Source organism: Melanotaenia boesemani, chromosome 11, assembly GCF_017639745.1.
Source record: "Melanotaenia boesemani isolate fMelBoe1 chromosome 11, fMelBoe1.pri, whole genome shotgun sequence".
NCBI lineage: Eukaryota > Metazoa > Chordata > Actinopteri > Atheriniformes > Melanotaeniidae > Melanotaenia > Melanotaenia boesemani.
In genome coordinates this window covers 2,481,659-2,499,194 of record NC_055692.1, presented here as the reverse complement: position 1 = coordinate 2,499,194, position 17,536 = coordinate 2,481,659, and the positions used below count along the sequence as shown (strand labels likewise).

General features: G+C 41.4%; 2 protein-coding genes across 4 annotated transcripts in view; both read left to right on the top strand.

Moving 5' to 3' along the window:
* LOC121648639 (GTPase IMAP family member 8-like) overlaps window positions 1-17,536 on the top strand; it is a 31,666-nt gene that overhangs the window by 10,895 nt on the left and 3,235 nt on the right. For all 3 annotated transcript variants that reach the window (XM_041998878.1, XM_041998879.1, XM_041998880.1), the window contains 3 exons: window positions 3,711-3,761; window positions 16,501-17,130; window positions 17,227-17,289. In XM_041998878.1, the coding sequence (XP_041854812.1) occupies window positions 3,711-3,761; window positions 16,501-17,130; window positions 17,227-17,289 (744 nt within the window). The remainder of the gene's footprint in view (window positions 1-3,710; window positions 3,762-16,500; window positions 17,131-17,226; window positions 17,290-17,536) is intronic.
* LOC121648675 (mitochondrial coenzyme A transporter SLC25A42-like) lies at window positions 8,222-12,456 on the top strand. The gene has a single exon (XM_041998938.1). The coding sequence runs from the start codon at window positions 8,661-8,663 to the stop codon at window positions 9,654-9,656; it is 996 nt and encodes a 331-aa protein (XP_041854872.1). The 5' UTR covers window positions 8,222-8,660; the 3' UTR covers window positions 9,657-12,456.

Sequence of the window (17,536 nt, the reverse complement as noted above, 5' to 3'; positions counted from 1 at the left end):
AGATCCAGCTTGAATAAAGTGTTTGTTAAACTGATTGACCATAACATCTTTGTCTTTTATTTTGTCTAAGCCAACAAGAATTTCTTCCGGGAGGATTGAGGCCATGTCTGTACCAGACAGGGATTTAATCAATTTCCAGAATTTTGCAGGGTTTTTTTGATTTTCTGTAACTGATTTTAAATAGAATTCAGATTTGGATTTTTGGATCATTAAAGTACACTTATTTCTTAGAGTTCTAAATGCTGTCCAATCTTGAGAGGAATGTGAAAATCTAGCCTGCACCCACAATTTATTCCTCAAACAAATTTGCTCTTTGAGACTGTCTGAAAACCATGGATTTTCCCTACCACTGACCCGAAACTTCTTGATTGGTGCATGTTTGTTAGTAATAGAAAGAAAATATTGTCATGCCAATTCAACATCAGAAATCAGAGAAACTCTATTGAGATCACTTTGTTATAGGTCACGCAGAAAAGCCTGATGTTCAAAGGTTTTAAAGTGTCTTTTAAAAATGAGACAAGGTTTTACCTTGGGGATTTTAGTATTTCTGACACAAGCAATTACACAATGATCACTATATCGTTACAAAATATAGCAGGTGAAATGTACTTGTGAACTGTATTTATTATAATTAAATCAAGAATAGTAGATTTAATAGCCAACGGGTGGCTTTGGTCTGTAAGGATTAAACGAGCCTTGTGTAACATTCTGGCTTGATGCAGGGCCGAAAGGTCATTCAGGGAGATCCCTGCAATTTTCCCACACAGTCTAACATCCCCTGTAATCTATTCTTGTTCCTGAGAGAAAGGAGCCGTACCAACAGATAAAAGAGAAGGTTAAAAGTGATTCAATAAAACATGAATAAAACATTTGCTTAAAAGTCCTGTCAACGTTAAAACTACAAAGCTTCCGATAAAAATACATGTGCTGGTGAACTTCCTGCACACAGCGTCCACATGAATGTCGAAGGTCAGCCTGTCATCCAGGCGGGTGCCCAGATATTTATAAGTGTTCACCAGCTGTACTGCCTGGTTCTCAATCCTGACAGGAGAGATTCTTCCGAAAGTCGATGCACATTTCTTTTGTTTTGCTGATATTGATATTTAGAAAGGATGACCTGCACCAATCAGTGAATTCTTCCACTACAGGTCCGTGATCACTACTCAGCAAGGACACAATAACTGAGTCATCTGCAAATTTAAAAATGTTACGACCTACGTGTTGGCTGCGACACTCATTTGTATATAAAATAAATAACAAAGGTGAGAGGATTCTTCCCTGTGGGGATCCAGTGGAAGAGGTGAGGGTGTCTGACAGAACGCCATTAACTCTCAGACGTTGTGGCCGCTCTGTTAAAAAGTCGACCAGCCAGGCTACGAGACCAGAATCAATGTCGTGGGAGTTTCTTAATCTTTCTGCTAAAACATGCGGCTTAATACAGTTAAAAGCAGATGAAAAGTCAACAAATAAAAGACGAGCGAAGGACCTGCTCCCTCAAGATTGGTTAAAACTAAATTCAGCAGGGTGCCTGCAGCATCCTCAACACCTCTGCCTGACCTATAAGCGAACTGCAGTGGGTCCAGATGTCAGGAGTGATTCCTTAACAATTTTTTCAAAAGACTTCATGACCAGAGAAGTTAGGGCAACAGGTCTGAAGTCGTTAGGAGTTTGGGGAGATGCAGGTTTAGGTACTGGAACAATGATGGAATATTTCCAGAGTGAAGGGACCTTATGAAGCTGGAGGGATGTTGAAAAAATAAAACTAAATATATCTGCCAGCTGCACAGCACGGTTTTTGAGGACCCAACCTCCAACACCATCAGGACCAGGACTTCTCCTCTCCTTAACTCCTCGGAAGAGTTTAACAATGTTGATCCTTTCGACAACAACACTGCTCTGAGAAGAGACAGTATTTCTAAACACAGACAATTCTTCACTAAAAACATTGACATTAAAACGGTTAAAAAAAACTATTCAGTTCATTGGAAAGCACCAGGTCAAACCTTCTATTTAGGGAGACGTGACATTTCTTTGGTGGCTCCCCATCATGGATTTCAACCCCTCCCATGCAGGGCGAGAGCTGCCTGCTCTTAGCATACTCTCCACCTTGTCCTTGTACCTGTACTTTGCGGGTTTAAGCCTCTTTTTTAACTGTTTATGAAGCTCTCTCTGTTGTACAATATCACCCTGCAAGGAGCAAATGTTCCTTTGGTTAATTATATTTCTAACGTTTTTTGTCACCCATGGCTTGTTTTGGAAGAAAGAAATTTCTTTCCGTGGTATGAAAAAAGGAAATATAAGAAGAGACAACATCAGTTAGTTAGTCAAGATCTACACACACTTCTTTGAATAAGTCCCAGTCTGTGTAATGGAAACAGTCCTGAAGACAAAGAATTGATTCCTCAGACCAAACCAGAACCAAACGTTTCTCTGGCTTGTTTCTCTTCAGGACAGATTTGTATGACGGAACTAAATGAACCACACTGTGGTCCGACATTCCCAACTGAGCTCTGCTTAGAGACTTATATTTGTCTTTCACGGATCCAAAGCAGAGATCAAGACACTTTCCGGCGCCGTCCCCTGGAGCGGCTGTACTGCTTTTAGCACAGCCAGTGTGGCTATGCAAGTGTTGGCTTTAGGGTGAATATAAACCAGGGTTATAAATAACTGTGGAAAGTCTCTGGGTATATAAAAAGGTCGCAGTGATACGGACAATAATTCAATGTCTTTAGTGCACAGTGTCTCCCTGACAACCACCGTTCTACACCCGCTTTTATTGACATAGACACACACATCCGCCAAGTGACTTGCTGGTCACTGCGGGGTCTCTGTCAAGGCGATAGGGAGCTCCAAATCCATCAATTTCCAGATCCGACTGGGGATCCTGCTCTTTAAGCCAAGTCTTCGTCAAGGTCAAAAGACAGGCATCCCTGTACTCAGTCAGATATTTGACGTTGCTCTGAAGTTCATCCACATTATTCCAAAGTGGACTGAGGGCATCCAGCGGTGGCCCAGTAGCTTCAGGCTCTGGCGTAGTCCACCACGTCTCCCCCTCTTCCTCGTTTGCCTCGATCCAGACGACCAGCTCCAGTTTTCCGTGGAAGGATCCAGCCAGTAGAACGCCGGGGGTACCGTTCCCGAGGAATCCAAAATGCTGATTCCGGAGTCACAGAGCAGGAGTAGGAAGTCACGGCTGTACTGAATAGGTTTCCCAAAAAGTGGAATAACAAGAATAAAAATAAAGAGGATGCCCACCAAACTAAGACGAGTCCCTGTCGCCATTTCCCACACTTTTTCCTTAAAACTGGGAGAGAAATGAGAAATGAAAAAGAGAAAAACACACAAAGTCAGCAACACTAGCACGTCACCCACACTGCTGCCGCTGCGTGTCGCCATGACCAGCGCCACATGCATCATCTTTTTTTTTTACATTGGAAACTTCAGCCAACCAAGCGGAGGCAGCTCCGTTCCCCGGGATCGTCCACAAGGCAGGACGAGCAGGAAACAGGTCACCATGTCCAGGATGTACAGAAACTGCAGCCAATAAACTGCTGCCAACCCACCACACACCAGGGGGAGGGGTGCAGCCAGGATGGTCCTTTAAGGAGATATAATAAAGGTGTTGCTGAAATGTGAAGGGTGGACTCACTTTTGTGAGATACTGTTTGCATGTGTGTGTATAATAACTTTCTGTCTTTCTGTCTTGACAGATGTTCAACCTCTAAAACGCAGTGGGAGCTATGAACTCCTACCACCTGACAGTAAGTTTAACTGAACTAAGTCTGCATTAAAAATCTCTAGAAATCACTCTGAACATGCTGCTGTTCAGAGGATGATGAAGGTTTGTGGTGATTCAATCTGATTCTTGTCTAATGGACCAATAAGCTTTGCTGAGCGTTTTATGTACTGACTTCCTGCTTCCTTATACACTTGCTTGCTGCTGCTCTTGCTCTCTGCTTTGATTTTTATACTGATTTTTTTCCTGTTTTTCTTCGCTTTTTTTACTTACAAGCCCACCACAGTAGGTTTTGAATACCTATAAATAACTGGGACTAAAGCATTTGAAATAGAAACTGCTACATTTTTCATAGCTCTTTTATCGTCTGCTCTCTGTGTGTGTGGCCTACGCCCAGCTGAAGCCTGCACGTAGCACTCAGCTAAAGCTAAGTAGCTTGGAAAGGTGTTAACGCTAGGCTAACGAGCAGCAAGCTGGCTTCCATCTCCACAGACGACTACCAAGACATATTTAAGAAGATAACAGCCCTGGAGGTGAAAGTTTGCCGCCTTGAAGTCAATACTGAAGTAAATGGACTACATGGAAATAGGGCTGCAACTAATGACTATTCTGATGGTCGATTAGTCACCGACTATTAAAACGACGAGTCGACCAATCGGATTATGTATCTCATGATTATTATATATCGATCTTATTTCACTTTCAGCTTTGAAATCTTGGATGAGGTTGTTAAGTAAGTCCGACGTTCCTCCTCTTTAAATGTTCGAGCATTGCAGACGTACATCTGTGGTACACTAAGTTCCGCTTTACAAACCTCACATGTATTTAATTTATTTTGTAAGTTTAACGTGAAGTTATTCCAAACTTTTAATGTTCTCCGCCGCCGTTTTCCTCCCTGGTTGGCCGACATATTTTTCCCCTGGCGGACTTTATTGCGCATGTGCAGTCTCAGCAGAGATAAAAAAAAAGGAGACAATGTCTCACTATGTATTTTTTTCCCCTCTTTGCGCATGTGTTGTGCAACTCTCAGCAGAGATAGGATTAGAAGACGATGTCTCACTCGGTAGTTTTTTTTTTTTTTGCCGACAATAGTCGACGGCTAAATTCGTTGTCGACTATTTTTATTGTCGACTATTGTCGACAACGTTGACTAATCGTTGCAGCCCTACATGGAAACAACCTTGCTATTGATTTAAAACAGCGGAGATGAGCAAGCTAACACATGGCTAAAAGGCACAGATGACACTACCAAGAAAGAGGCAGCCTCTGTGAATTACAATAAATCATTAGGTAAAAATCCTCCCTGGAATTGTCTTGGTGCAAAGCCAAAAAGTAAATCATGCCTGAAAAAGGGAGGACAAGGTATCACGGGCTGGGCGCAGCCAGCTGAAGTCTATGACGAGACCGACTGGCCTTCACACCCTACAAAACAAAGGACCTCTTTTACCCTCTACATGGTAGGAAACAGGACTGGACAACCCAGACTGGGAAGGTTAACAACAAACCTTGAAAGTGCCTGAATGTGGAGCTACAGAACAGATTTGCTCCGCTATCTGATGACTCGGGATATTCATTGGATGACCATCCAGTGGTGTAGTCTACGTGATACGCAGGTACACGCTGTATACCCACTAGAAAAGGTCACAGATTTCCGTATAACCACTAAAAAATGCTCAAAGATGCGTATCAACATATCAACATTTCGTGACATAACTTTCACTTTCTCGTCATAAATTAGCCACGAAGATGCCCGTTTAAACCATTCTGTTAAAAGAGAGAAAGCAGCTTGGCCGTCTGTCCTGATCCTGACCTGCGGTCCTTAACAGCTGGTGGCTGGCTGCTAGACAACCGCCAATTAAAAAGTGGTGGATGAGAGGAAGAAGAAGTAGCAGAAGAAAAAGAAGAGGAAGAAGATTTTTTGGGCGGTACGAGTAGTTAGTGGAGAGGGAACGCAGAAAAAAACATGAAAAGAAAACAAAATCAAATCACACTGTCTCAGTGTGTCAGTGAGTGTGTTGCTACTGGTTCTATTTCCACCGTCGATTCGGGGGACGCTACAGTTACACACTTACAGGCGGGAGGAGAGTCTGATGCTGTCGTCCAACCTGGGCCCCGTTTCAGAAAGCAGGTTTAGTGAAAACTCAGAGTTGGTCCACCCAGAGTTACGCTTTAAACTCAGTTTGTTTAACCTGCTTTCTGAAACGGGGCCCCGGTGAGTCTCTCTCTCTCTCTCTCTCTCTCTCTCTCTCTCTCTCTGTGTGTGTGTGCTGGCCGGTCTTGTGGACTGAGAGTCAGGAAGGGGAATTTAAAAACAGCCATCTTTGGTTAGAGCAGAAACGGAAAGTTGGTAAATGTTGGACATTTAAAGCTGGTAGAAACTATTTAAATGTACAAAGTTAACGCTGTATTAGCGTGTTATTATTATAGATAAATAAAAATGAAGACAAGTCATAGTCATCTTAAATGTCCATTAATAAGGACGCCTTGTACACAATCAAATAAATAACTTACGTGTGTTGTGTGTAGTTGTCTCATTATTCAAGCTATTCCAAGAGTGGAATGTTTGCCTCTATATTTTTTCATGAATTTTTATTAATTGAAAATGGATTTGTCTTTTTCTGTCAGTGGCTGTTCGGTGGTTAATTAAAGTGCAGCTGTTAATCAATTCACATCAAACTTTATTTATAAAGTGTTTTTCTTGCCAAAGGCAACACAAAGTGTTTTATATGATAAAATAAATGTATGCATATTAAAGTAAAACAAGCCTTCACACACTATATGACATAGCAATTTAAAGCCAGCCCACCCATTTCCACAGAGACCACCACAGCAACCACCCAGATTAGCGCCGACCAGAGTCCACATCACTGCTGTAAGACTGCAGTGCAGGACCCCCAGCCACTGGGACAAGGGCGATCACCACGGCAGCAACCCCAGTCCAAGCAGGCTAAGCTCGTCCCCATGAAGGAATGAATTATTAGGGTCCGAGCCATACGAAGTATGGAAGGACCCTATTGTTCCTGAAATGTTTATTCTCCTCCTCCTCCTAAGCGCTTCGACCCCAAATATGACCCCCTAAACACCCATGAAAAGTTGTGAAATTTGGCACATACCTCAAGCCCGGCGAAAATTGCAATATTCTAAGGTCCGCATACACTTCAATGCAAAATTGGCTCAACAGCACCACCTAGACACCAAAAAATGCCCAAATGAATGGGGCCCTGAAAGTCTACTTCGACGTATGAAGACGAAACTCGGCACACACATGTAACACCCTGAGTCGAGCAAAAAAGTCAATCAAACACCTGTTGCCATGGCAACGGCGTGTGCGCCATCTTGTGCGGCCATTTTTTTGCCATTTTTTTCACTTTACACACATCGTTTTTGAAAGAAATAGTCTGAGGGGATTCGTGCGATTGACTCCAAACTTGGTGGGAAGCTTCCTGACAAGTTGGGGACCAAACGCTATTCAAATCTTTCTAATAGCAGAAAGCGTGTTACCGTGGCAACCGACGGAAAAACGCCTTCTCGCCATGAAACACGGTTTGCTCATATCTCCATAGAAATACATGGGATCTGCACCAAAGTTGACAGGATTCATACGTGTAACACCCCTAGTCCAGCAAAGAAGTCAATTGAACACCTGTTGCCATGGCAACAGGGTGCCCGCCATCTTGGAGTTCACTGCCATTTTCTCCACCTTATACACATCCTAGTTGAATGAACTAGTCTGAGGGGATTCGTGCGACTGACTCCAAACTTGGTGGGAAGCTTCCTGACAAGTTGGGGACCAAACGCTGTTCAAATCTTTCTAATAGGAAAAACCGTGTTACCGTGGCAACTGACGGAAAAAAGCCTTCTCCATGAAACACGGTTTGCTCATATCTCCATAGGAATACATGGGAACTGCACCAAACTTGACAGGATTCATAGTTGTTGGGTCCTTAACACATTACAAGACCTGTTGCCATGGTAACAGAGCATGTTAGCTAGCAAATTAGCATGCTAGCAAAAAATGCTAATTAGGTATATCAACATTTCAGATTCTCAGCTGGATATTTTACTGTGTTACGCACCATGCTAACAGGTTACCTACAATGCTAGGAAAAGGTGTATGAGACAAGTGGCGGGGTCCAGGCCGCTCGGACCCGATGGATGCCGCTTGCGGCTTTAATTCATCTTGTGTTCTTTACATTTAGATAACACAGAACCAGTCTTTCATGATCTCAGTTATGTGTGGATGCAAACTTTATTAATTACTGCGGAGCTCATTAACAAAGTATATATTTAGGAGCAGTTTCTGTTTTGGGAAGGGTGCTGGGGGACAGATGTTACAGATGTTGTGTGTGTGTTGGGCGGGCAGGAATTAGAGTATACCCACTAGAATAAACTAGACTACACCACTGCGACCATCTATCCCAGGACTGTGAGGTGAGAACTAAAAGCCGGTCAGAAAGGAAAAGGCCATACTGGTTAGCTAACGTGAACTGTTAAGGGAGGTTGACAGTAGTAGTAAGGACTAGATACGACTGCATGAAAGATGTTTGTCACATAAAGTCACTACTGGGCTGCTAGATTTTAGATTTGTACTTGAAACAGTGCCTTTAACGCCACGATATATTTATTTATTTTTTTGTTAGCACCCACTTGTATGGTTGATATGTCATTACCCTGCAGATGAAAGTAATTCCAACGGTAGTGTAGCGATAAGCTAGCAGCTAGCTTTCGCTACTTAACCTACCATTTGGCTAACTTAGAAACATCTATTGAAGAACTCGCTGACTGCTCGAAATAACACTAAGTGAAGGACATCAGAACACAAGAAACCTTCGTGCTGGTGTCAAGTTTATAAGCTCTCGGCTCCCGGGGAACTGCCCCCACCGCCTTGTAGGTTGAATTCATGAACGTGCTGAGTGCATAGTCGATGGGGATGGGGAGTGGAGTCCAGGAACAACGGGCATCACTGACCCAGGGAGAAGTGCTGCCTCTGGCTTCCTCCAGTCAGTCAGAAGCCAGTTATGAGGGCATGAAGCACACCCGGTCCGTCCTAAACTCACTTTTCTCAGGGGCTTTAGCTGGAGCCGTGGCCAAGACCGCTGTTGCCCCATTGGATAGAACTAAAATCATCTTTCAAGTGTCCTCAGCAAGATTCTCTGCCAAGGAGGCTTACAGGTTGATCTACCGCACCTACCTGAAGGAAGGTTTCCTCAGTCTATGGAGGGGGAACTCTGCTACTATGGTGCGAGTCATCCCATATGCTGCCATCCAGTTTTGTGCACATGAGCAGTATAAAAGGCTGCTGGGAGGCTACTATGGCTTTCAAGGGAAAGCCCTACCACCAGTCCCAAGGTTACTGGCCGGGTCTATGGCTGGTACCACTGCAGCCATGTTGACTTATCCTCTGGACATGGTGCGAGCTAGGATGGCTGTAACACCAAAGGAAATGTACAGCAACATTCTGCATGTTTTTGTGCGGATCTCTCGGGAAGAGGGCTTGAAGACCATGTATCGAGGATTCGCTCCAACCATACTGGGTGTTGTCCCCTATGCTGGACTAAGCTTCTTTACTTATGAAACACTGAAGAAGTTGCATGCAGAGCAAAGTGGCCGCCCACAGCCCTACTCTTATGAACGTCTGGCTTTTGGAGCCTGTGCGGGTCTCATTGGCCAGTCAGCATCTTACCCTCTAGATGTGGTAAGACGGCGCATGCAGACCGCTGGTGTCACCGGTCACACGTACAGCACCATCCTGGGTACCATGAAGGAGATAGTTTCTGAGGAAGGGGTTATCCGAGGACTCTACAAAGGTCTCAGTATGAACTGGGTCAAAGGACCTATTGCAGTGGGGATTAGCTTCACCACCTTTGACCTTACACAGATTCTCCTGAGAAAGCTGCATCAAATGGGCTCCACTCGATAGTAGTGACACGGAAAGAGGACAGTTGGGAGGGAGGAATGACAAGATCCCCTGTAAGCCCTCTGAAGTTAAACAAGGACAAGGGATTGAGACACTGAAGAATGCTTATTGCTGGATAGAAGCAAAAGCACAGTAACTAAGGATGTGTGGGTAATATCAAGTCGTGCTCTTGCTATGTCTGTGAAGCAGATATGAGGTGATATTTAGAACACAGCTTGTTGTCAAGTGCAATATGATCAATCATCTTCTCTGTGTGTATATAAATTGTAACGCTCCAATCCTGGTGAACCAGATCCCCAAGTGCATTTGGAAAAGAATTAAGAAATGCACCCCAGCTGCCATGTGCAATGATACCAAAGCTTTTGAATTCAGCGTGTTGCAGATTATAGGATTTTATAATTGTTTAAGTACAACGTTATTGCAACGATTCCCAGCGCAGAAATTTAGCAGTAATATTTACAAATCATTTGGTTTTTGAAAAGTTTAAAATTAAAACATTTCTCGGCCCCAGAAAAGTGAATCTGCATCTTTAATGGTAGTTTAACTGCTGCAGTGACATCAGCTGTATATTTTATGTCAGTGCCAACATGTCTGTTGAGAGTGCCCCTATTGTTTTATGTTTGTTTTAATTGTTAGCATATCATTGGCTTTTTGAAAGATTGTAAATTGTGGCTTGTCTAAAAAAAAAAAAATCTAATCCAGATTTTACTCCAGTTTAACTTCCCGTTAACATGCTGTGTGGATACCTTTTCAAATGTTAGATCTTGTACTCTGATTTAACAGCCCAGAGTGAGCACTACCTTTGTGAAGTTTACACTGTCACATTGCTGCTGTCACCATGGTAATTAGATTTCTTGTGAGGTTGTTTTGAGCTACAGCACATTGAGGCATTTTAAATATTGTTATCGGTGACAGAGTATGTACAGAATGCATGTATCGTCTTCCATTTGCTGTCAGTCTGACAGCTGCATGCTATGGCTCCTCACTGCCTGTTTTGTTTGAGAAAGACAAGACTCTTAATTCAGACTGACAAGTCACTGCAACAGCATTAAATCTCCTGCTTAGGGAGGACTCGCAATGTAGAGCTGTAGCAGTAAAAACTAATGGAATAACTTGACTGGAAATATGCAAACATAATTTAAACAGTCTCATTTAAAACATATTAGTGTTCTTGGTATTGTACTTTACCTCTGCACGTAATCAAAGGCTTGTCTAATTGTTGCATATTAATGTGTTATGCAGAGTAGAGGCAAAAAAAGGGACTTCTACCTGCAGCCAAATGAGCAATTTGGCTGCTTTGGGACAGTATTGATGCTGGCTTACAGCCATTAAGAGTGTCAATGGTTTCTATAGATAGACCACACATACCAAGGCAGGAGGGTTGAGCTCCTGAATGTAGAGCTAACTGGAGCAGAGGTCACGACATGCCAGCTATTACCAGAAAACTGTAGACAGGCGCTGGACAGGTTATTTACAGAATATTATTTGTATTTTTAACTCTCTGTCAAGGCTGCACAAGTGATTATTTATTACAAGTGGTATTCTGATCGTTTGCTCTTTAATCACCAAACAAACTCCCATTAGAAATACCAGAGGACAGAGTTGTGATGTTGACGATAGCTTTGAAATACTGCCGGGCCAAAAAGAAAAGGGGAGGGGGGAAACAAGTATGGGAAATGATCTGGTTTTACTTCAGTTGATCAGAATCTTTTTTTTTTTCTTCCTTGATGGCCCAAGTTCATTCCCAAGAGCCGTTCAGGAAGTGTGAGACATTTTGATGTGAGTCATCACTGCATAAACTTCTTGAAATGATGCCATGAAAAATGTGTGCTGTAATCACAGCTTAAAACTGTCTAATGAAGTAAAGCTTTTATTTGTTTTTGTCAGGCAGTGTATTCCTAGAAAAAAGTTGTTGGGAATCTTAGTATTTGTTATCCTCTCATTCACACTCTTGTCCTCACGTATATATTGGGATTGTTCTCACACAGGGTAAATGTGCTTCTCTGTTAAACTTTCCTGTACCTGCATACAGCAGAGCAGTCTCATCAGGTGACTTTGTGAGTGTAATGTTTTGCAGGGCTGATGTCCTACCAGCCAACACATCTGTCTGATCAGCTGCAGGAAACCGAGAACTGCTGACAACAATGTAGTCTTTTCATATCAGTTAATAATCTTTAACCCTCTCCTTAGATTAGCAGGAGAGAAGCTTTGATCATTGACAGTTTGGCTTGTAACTAACACATTGGTTTAAAGTACAAAGTAGCTTAAAGCTAAATGAAAGATAGTTACTGACTCTTAAGTGCCTAGGAAGAAATGTTTTTACAATGACTGAGCTAATTCTGCTAACCTTTTTTTTTTTTAAAGGTTGCTTCCATTTCTAGCCTTGTCTCAATTTTGAAGTCAGAAGCATTAAAAGGAGGCAGCAGACATTTGAAAGTGGTTTTAAGTTTGGTGATTGTTTAACCTCACTGACTGAATGTATTAACTTCAGGTCCAGTTTTTGTTTGTGAATTTTTGTAAAACTTCAACTGCCTTGCAGGATATTGCTGTCTGCAGCAACAGGTGTGGTTTTTGATGGTTCCCAGTTCATTCCGACAAGCTTTGGACAAATTTTTAAGGAACTAAGAAAAAAAATATGATTATTAATAATAATGATAATAATAATAAATTAATCTTTAAATAGGTAGATAAATGACCTACTCTGTAACTAAGAGAGACTGTAGGACTCTTGGACAATCATTATATGCCAAAAAGTTTTTTTTTTTTTTTGTGTGACTAAGAACATGACAGTAACTGAACTACACAAAATACTGAAGCACTACAACTAACTGGTACAAACTGTGTATCTTTCACGTTTGCGAAATGAAATGTCATCTTTGTATTTGTTTGTAGGTATTCTATACAAGTGCAGACGTATATTTCTACAGTGTTTGTGTTGCAGCAGATAATTTTGTGCAACAGTTTGTAAATCCTAGTGATTTGTGCCAACTGAATGTAACACAGCTACTAAATAACTACACCCTGTCTTCAGTCTCTAGTGTTGATGGTGTATCTGTGGGAATATTATGGAATATCAAATTGTTTAATAAAACTGGACATTAACACTTAAAAAAAAAAAAAAAAAAAAAAAAGAAAGGAAAAGGCCACAGGGAAAGCTAAAGGCTGGGTGTTACAGCCCCTGTTTATTGCTGTCACCTGAGGCTCATCTGGGATGAAAATCCCTGCCTGCCGGATCTGGGCTTCTGAGTGGCTGTGTCTGGCACACCTTTGTCTCCTCCCCTGAGATTGGATAAGCCTTGACCAATCATGCTGCAACCTGCTCGCCACCCGGAAATAAAGGACTGCAATGTTCTCCAGTTGAGAGGGAAGCGTAGGAGTAGGAAGGAAGGAAGGGAAGAAGCTGTTGAGCGTGAACTGTCTTCTGTTCCCTTGGTTGTGTGATTTAGAGATGATTTTGTTTGGTTAGAATAGTGTTGGTTTCTGGTGGTGTAGCCTCTCGTGCAGTATGCAATGCTGTGTTAGTTCTTTGAGTGGGCTTTGGTGAGAACTGCCCGCATTTTCTTTTCATTTAGAGTATGTTGTTTTGTGCATTCAGCTTTAGAAGCTGCTCCTTTAGTTCTTAGTATTGTTACCGGAGTGGTACAGATTTTGTTTAGCGACTGTTAAGTGTTGGGCTAGTTTAGTTGTTGTTGCTGGGGTTTAGAACACCCACTATTAGTTTATTGGAACTGCTGCGTTTTGTTTTGTTTGACTTGCATAAAGCAACTGAGACTTTAAGTTAAACCCATTTTCGGTTGTTGTGGGGGAGGCTTCCTTTTGTTTATGTTATGTTTGTTGTTTTCAGCAGTTCTGCTCCTCCCAACACCCGTGTCGCTGAGTATGTGATGTTTTTTCATCCACGACAATAAATGGTTAAACGTCCACTCATGTGTTGCGCCTCTTCTTCCGTAGACGTGGGACGTAACACTGGGCCTGAAACTCTGGTTATTGGTGATTCTACTGTAAATGATGTTCAGTGGATGTGATTGTCATTACTGTGTTTTCTTTGCATGTACAGTTTCTATTCACACAAATGTCTCAACAGAGATGATCACAAAACGCTGTATAACTAAAAACACAAGTGGGATGTTTAACCAGATCTTCTTTTCAACACCTGTCCTGTCAGGTGGTTCAGCCAATGAGCTTGTCACTAGTTTTAATGCTAAAATATTATGGATGCTATTGCTCCTGTTAAGGTGAAAGTTGACTCTGGAAAGAAAAAAGTCTCCATGGAGAAATTCCACACTGGTAAAGCATGGAAAAAGAGAGTGACGGAAAGCCGAGTGTAGATGGAGAAAAACAAATCTACAGGTTCATTATGACATGTTTAAAGAGAAAATTCACTCTTATAATCTACAACTAAAGAATGGAAGAAAGTCTTATTTCTCTGACATTATTAGTGGGTGGCTGTAGCTCAGGAGGAAGAGCAGTCGTCTTTCAACCGGAAAATAGGCAGATCGATTCCAGGCTTCCACTGACTACATGCTGAAGTGTCCTTGGGCTAGACACTTGACCCCACGTTGCCTCCCGATGTGCCTATCGGGGTGTGAATGTGTGTGTGAAAAGTAGTGTAAAGCGCTTTGCGTGGTCAAACTGACTGAAAAAGCGCTATATAAGTACAAGTCCATTTACCATTAGCAAAAACTATCAAAAAGCTCGGGTCTTATTCGCTATTGTTGACAGGTTAACAAACTGTGTCAATATCACCTGAACTTTCTTCCTCCAAGGCTGCAATGAGTTTGCCTATTTGTTCATGGAAAAAATCAAAAATATCAGACAAACAGTTGGTTTATCAACAGCAGGTTCAACAGACATACTGTGTCCATTGAAAACCAGTTTAAGCACCATGACACAGTTTAATCCCATTAACAGCAAAGATCTGGGCTTATGTCAGTTGAACTCCTCCTCTGGAGCCAGATCTGTTACAGATTGTGAACTTGTCTTTAATTTTCGGTGTCTTCCCAGAACTTCTAAAAACAGCTGTAATCAAGCCTCTGCTAAAAAGGGACAACCTAGACAAGACACACATGAGCAACTACAAGCCGATCTCAAATCTTCCTTTTCTTAGTAAGATAATCGAAAAAGCCGTTTTTCATCAACTAAACAACTTTTTAACACAAAACAACTACTATGATGTCTTCCAGTCAGGTTTTAGACAGCACCACCGCACTGAGATGCTCTGACCAAATGTTTGAATACAGATGATGGAAAAATGTCAGTCTTAGTCTTACTGGACCTCAGTGCTGCTTTTGATACACTCGACCACAATACATTACTTAAACGACTGGAGAACTGGGTGGGCCTTGCTGGCACAGCACTAAACTGGTTTAAATCTTATTTAGAGAATAGAAAGTACTTTGTGTCAATAGGTAATTTTACATCTGAGCAGACAAGAATTACATGTGGAGTTCCCCAAGGGTCCATCCTGGGGCCTCTTCTGTTTAACATCTACATGCTCCCACTGGCACAGGTCATAAAGAACAACATTAGTTACCATAGCTACGCAGATGACACACAGGTTTATATTACAATGTCACCAGGAGACCGAGGCCCTGTACAGGCTCTTGGTAGGAGATTAATGACTGGATGTGTCTAAACTTTCTTCAGTTAAACAAAACTTAACTGAGGTGATGGTTTTTGGAGCCAAAGGGAAATGATTAAAGGTTACCACAGAGCTTCAGTCTATACACCTAAAAACCACCAACCAGGCCAGAAATGTGGGTGTACTGATGGACTCAGACCTTAACTTTGAAAAACAAATTAAGGGAATTACAAAGTCAGCCTATTTTCATCTTAAGAACATATCAAGGGTAAAAGATCTGATGTCTCAGCAGGACCTGGAAAGACTAGTCCAGCTTTCATCTTTAGTCGTCTTGATTATTGTAACAGTGTTTTTACAGGTTCTACCTAAAACATCAGTCAGACACCTGCAGCTGATCCAGAACTCTGCTGCTCCAGTCCTCACTAAGACCCTAGAAAGTGGACCACATCAGTCCAGCTCTGAGGGTTTTACACTGGCTGCTGGTCTGTCAGAGGATAGACTTTAAAGTTCTGCTGCTGGTCTAGAAAGCTCTGAATGGTTTAGGACCAACATACATCAGAGACCTCTTGACCCAGTATGAACCTACCAGAACCCTCGGGTCAATCTGGATCCAGGTTCTTATCAGTTCCAGAGTCAGAACCAGACATGGAGAAGCTGCATTCAGCTTCTATGCTCCACGTGTCTGGAACAAACTTCCAGAAAGCCTCAGATCAGCTGAAACACTCAGTTTATTTAGATCCAGGTTAAAGACCCACCTGTTCTCTGCTGCATGGACTAGTTTTTATTTAGAAATCCAGATCTGGTTCTTTTAAGCTGGAATCATGTTTTAATATTGTCTTTCCCCATACTGGAACTGTATTTCTAGCATTTTATCTATTTTATTTTACCATTTTTCTTTCTGATTTTATTTAATTAATTTAATTTCTTTTAATCTTTATTTTTATGCACTTGTTATTGCTTTCTGCATCCTGCTGCAATGTTTTATGTAAAGCACTATACAAATAAATTTGCCTTTACTGAAGCAATTCAATGTTAGTTAACAAATAGTGGAAAAATCAGACCTGATAATTTGGATATTTGAAAGTATAAAAACATTAAAAATTAAAACAGAAAGTAAAGACAGTATATTTTACTCAGAGATAGTTAATGTGATTATAAAGTAATTTCCTCTCAGCTTTGGTTACGTTTGTTATCATTTCTGTTTTTTCCTTCTTAAATGAAGATCTCTTGCAGTTTAACTTGTGTTTAATATTTATTTCCTTCCAGTGTCGGAGATGAGGATGGTTCTGCTGGGAGGCAGCTGGTCTGAGAGGAATTCAGTGGGGAACTTCATACTGGGAGTGGATGCTTTTAATAAAGAACTTCAGTCCTGTTTGAGAATCAGTGGAACAGAGAAAGAGGACAAAATAGCCGTCATCAATACTCCAGATCTGCAGTTTCCTACAGCAGACAAACTGACAGAGTTTGTAAAAGATTGTACGAGTGTCTCTGATCCTGGACCTCATGTGTTCCTGTTGGTTCTGCAGCCTGAAACTTTCACTGAGGACCAGAAAGATATTCTCTGCAGAGTGCTCCAGAGTTTCAATGATCAATCATTTAATCATTCACTGATTCTGATTTTACCTCCCAGACAGGAAAGTTCAGGTTTGATGGAAGATTACATGAAACAGCCTCCGTTAAAGGAGATGATCAGAAAATGTAGATACAGATATCTGATGCAGAAGAACCTTGAACTTCCAGAGCTGCTAACACGCTGTGGTCAGATTGTTAAAGAGAACAATGGAGGACATGTGAGTTATGAAGAGTTTGAGGAAACAACAGACAGTTTACCAGATGATCATCAAAGCCTGAAACAGAAGATACCAGGTTACATCATGACTGCTGTTACAGATGCTGGTGAGTCCAGAAACAACTTAAAGAAATGAAGAAGTAAAATCATTGTTCACACAAACTTTCTTTTACAGGAATCTGCTCTTTTATTCATGTTAACAGGTCTGTGTGCAGCTAATTTAATCTCCCAACTTCCATCCTTTGGGAAGAATCCTTCATCTGACAGTAAGTAAATTAATCTCAGAGTTAGTCTTAAGTTTCCAGACACATATTTGCTTCATCTTTTGTAAAAATTAAACCCAAACTCATCCCTCAATTCTTTATGACTGAAAAGTAAAATCAATTAATTCTATTTTACTTTTATATCAGAGGAAGAATTTAGGTTTTTATATTATATCACCTTTTCATAATGAAAACATTGAACATAGAAACTAATGATGGTAAATTATAAATTATATGTATAAATTACACA

What these genes read in the sequence shown, in the direction of transcription:
- LOC121648675 (XM_041998938.1), top strand. Translation starts at nt 8,661, where the DNA reads ATGGGGATGGGGAGTGGAGTCCAGGAACAACGGGCATCACTGACCCAG.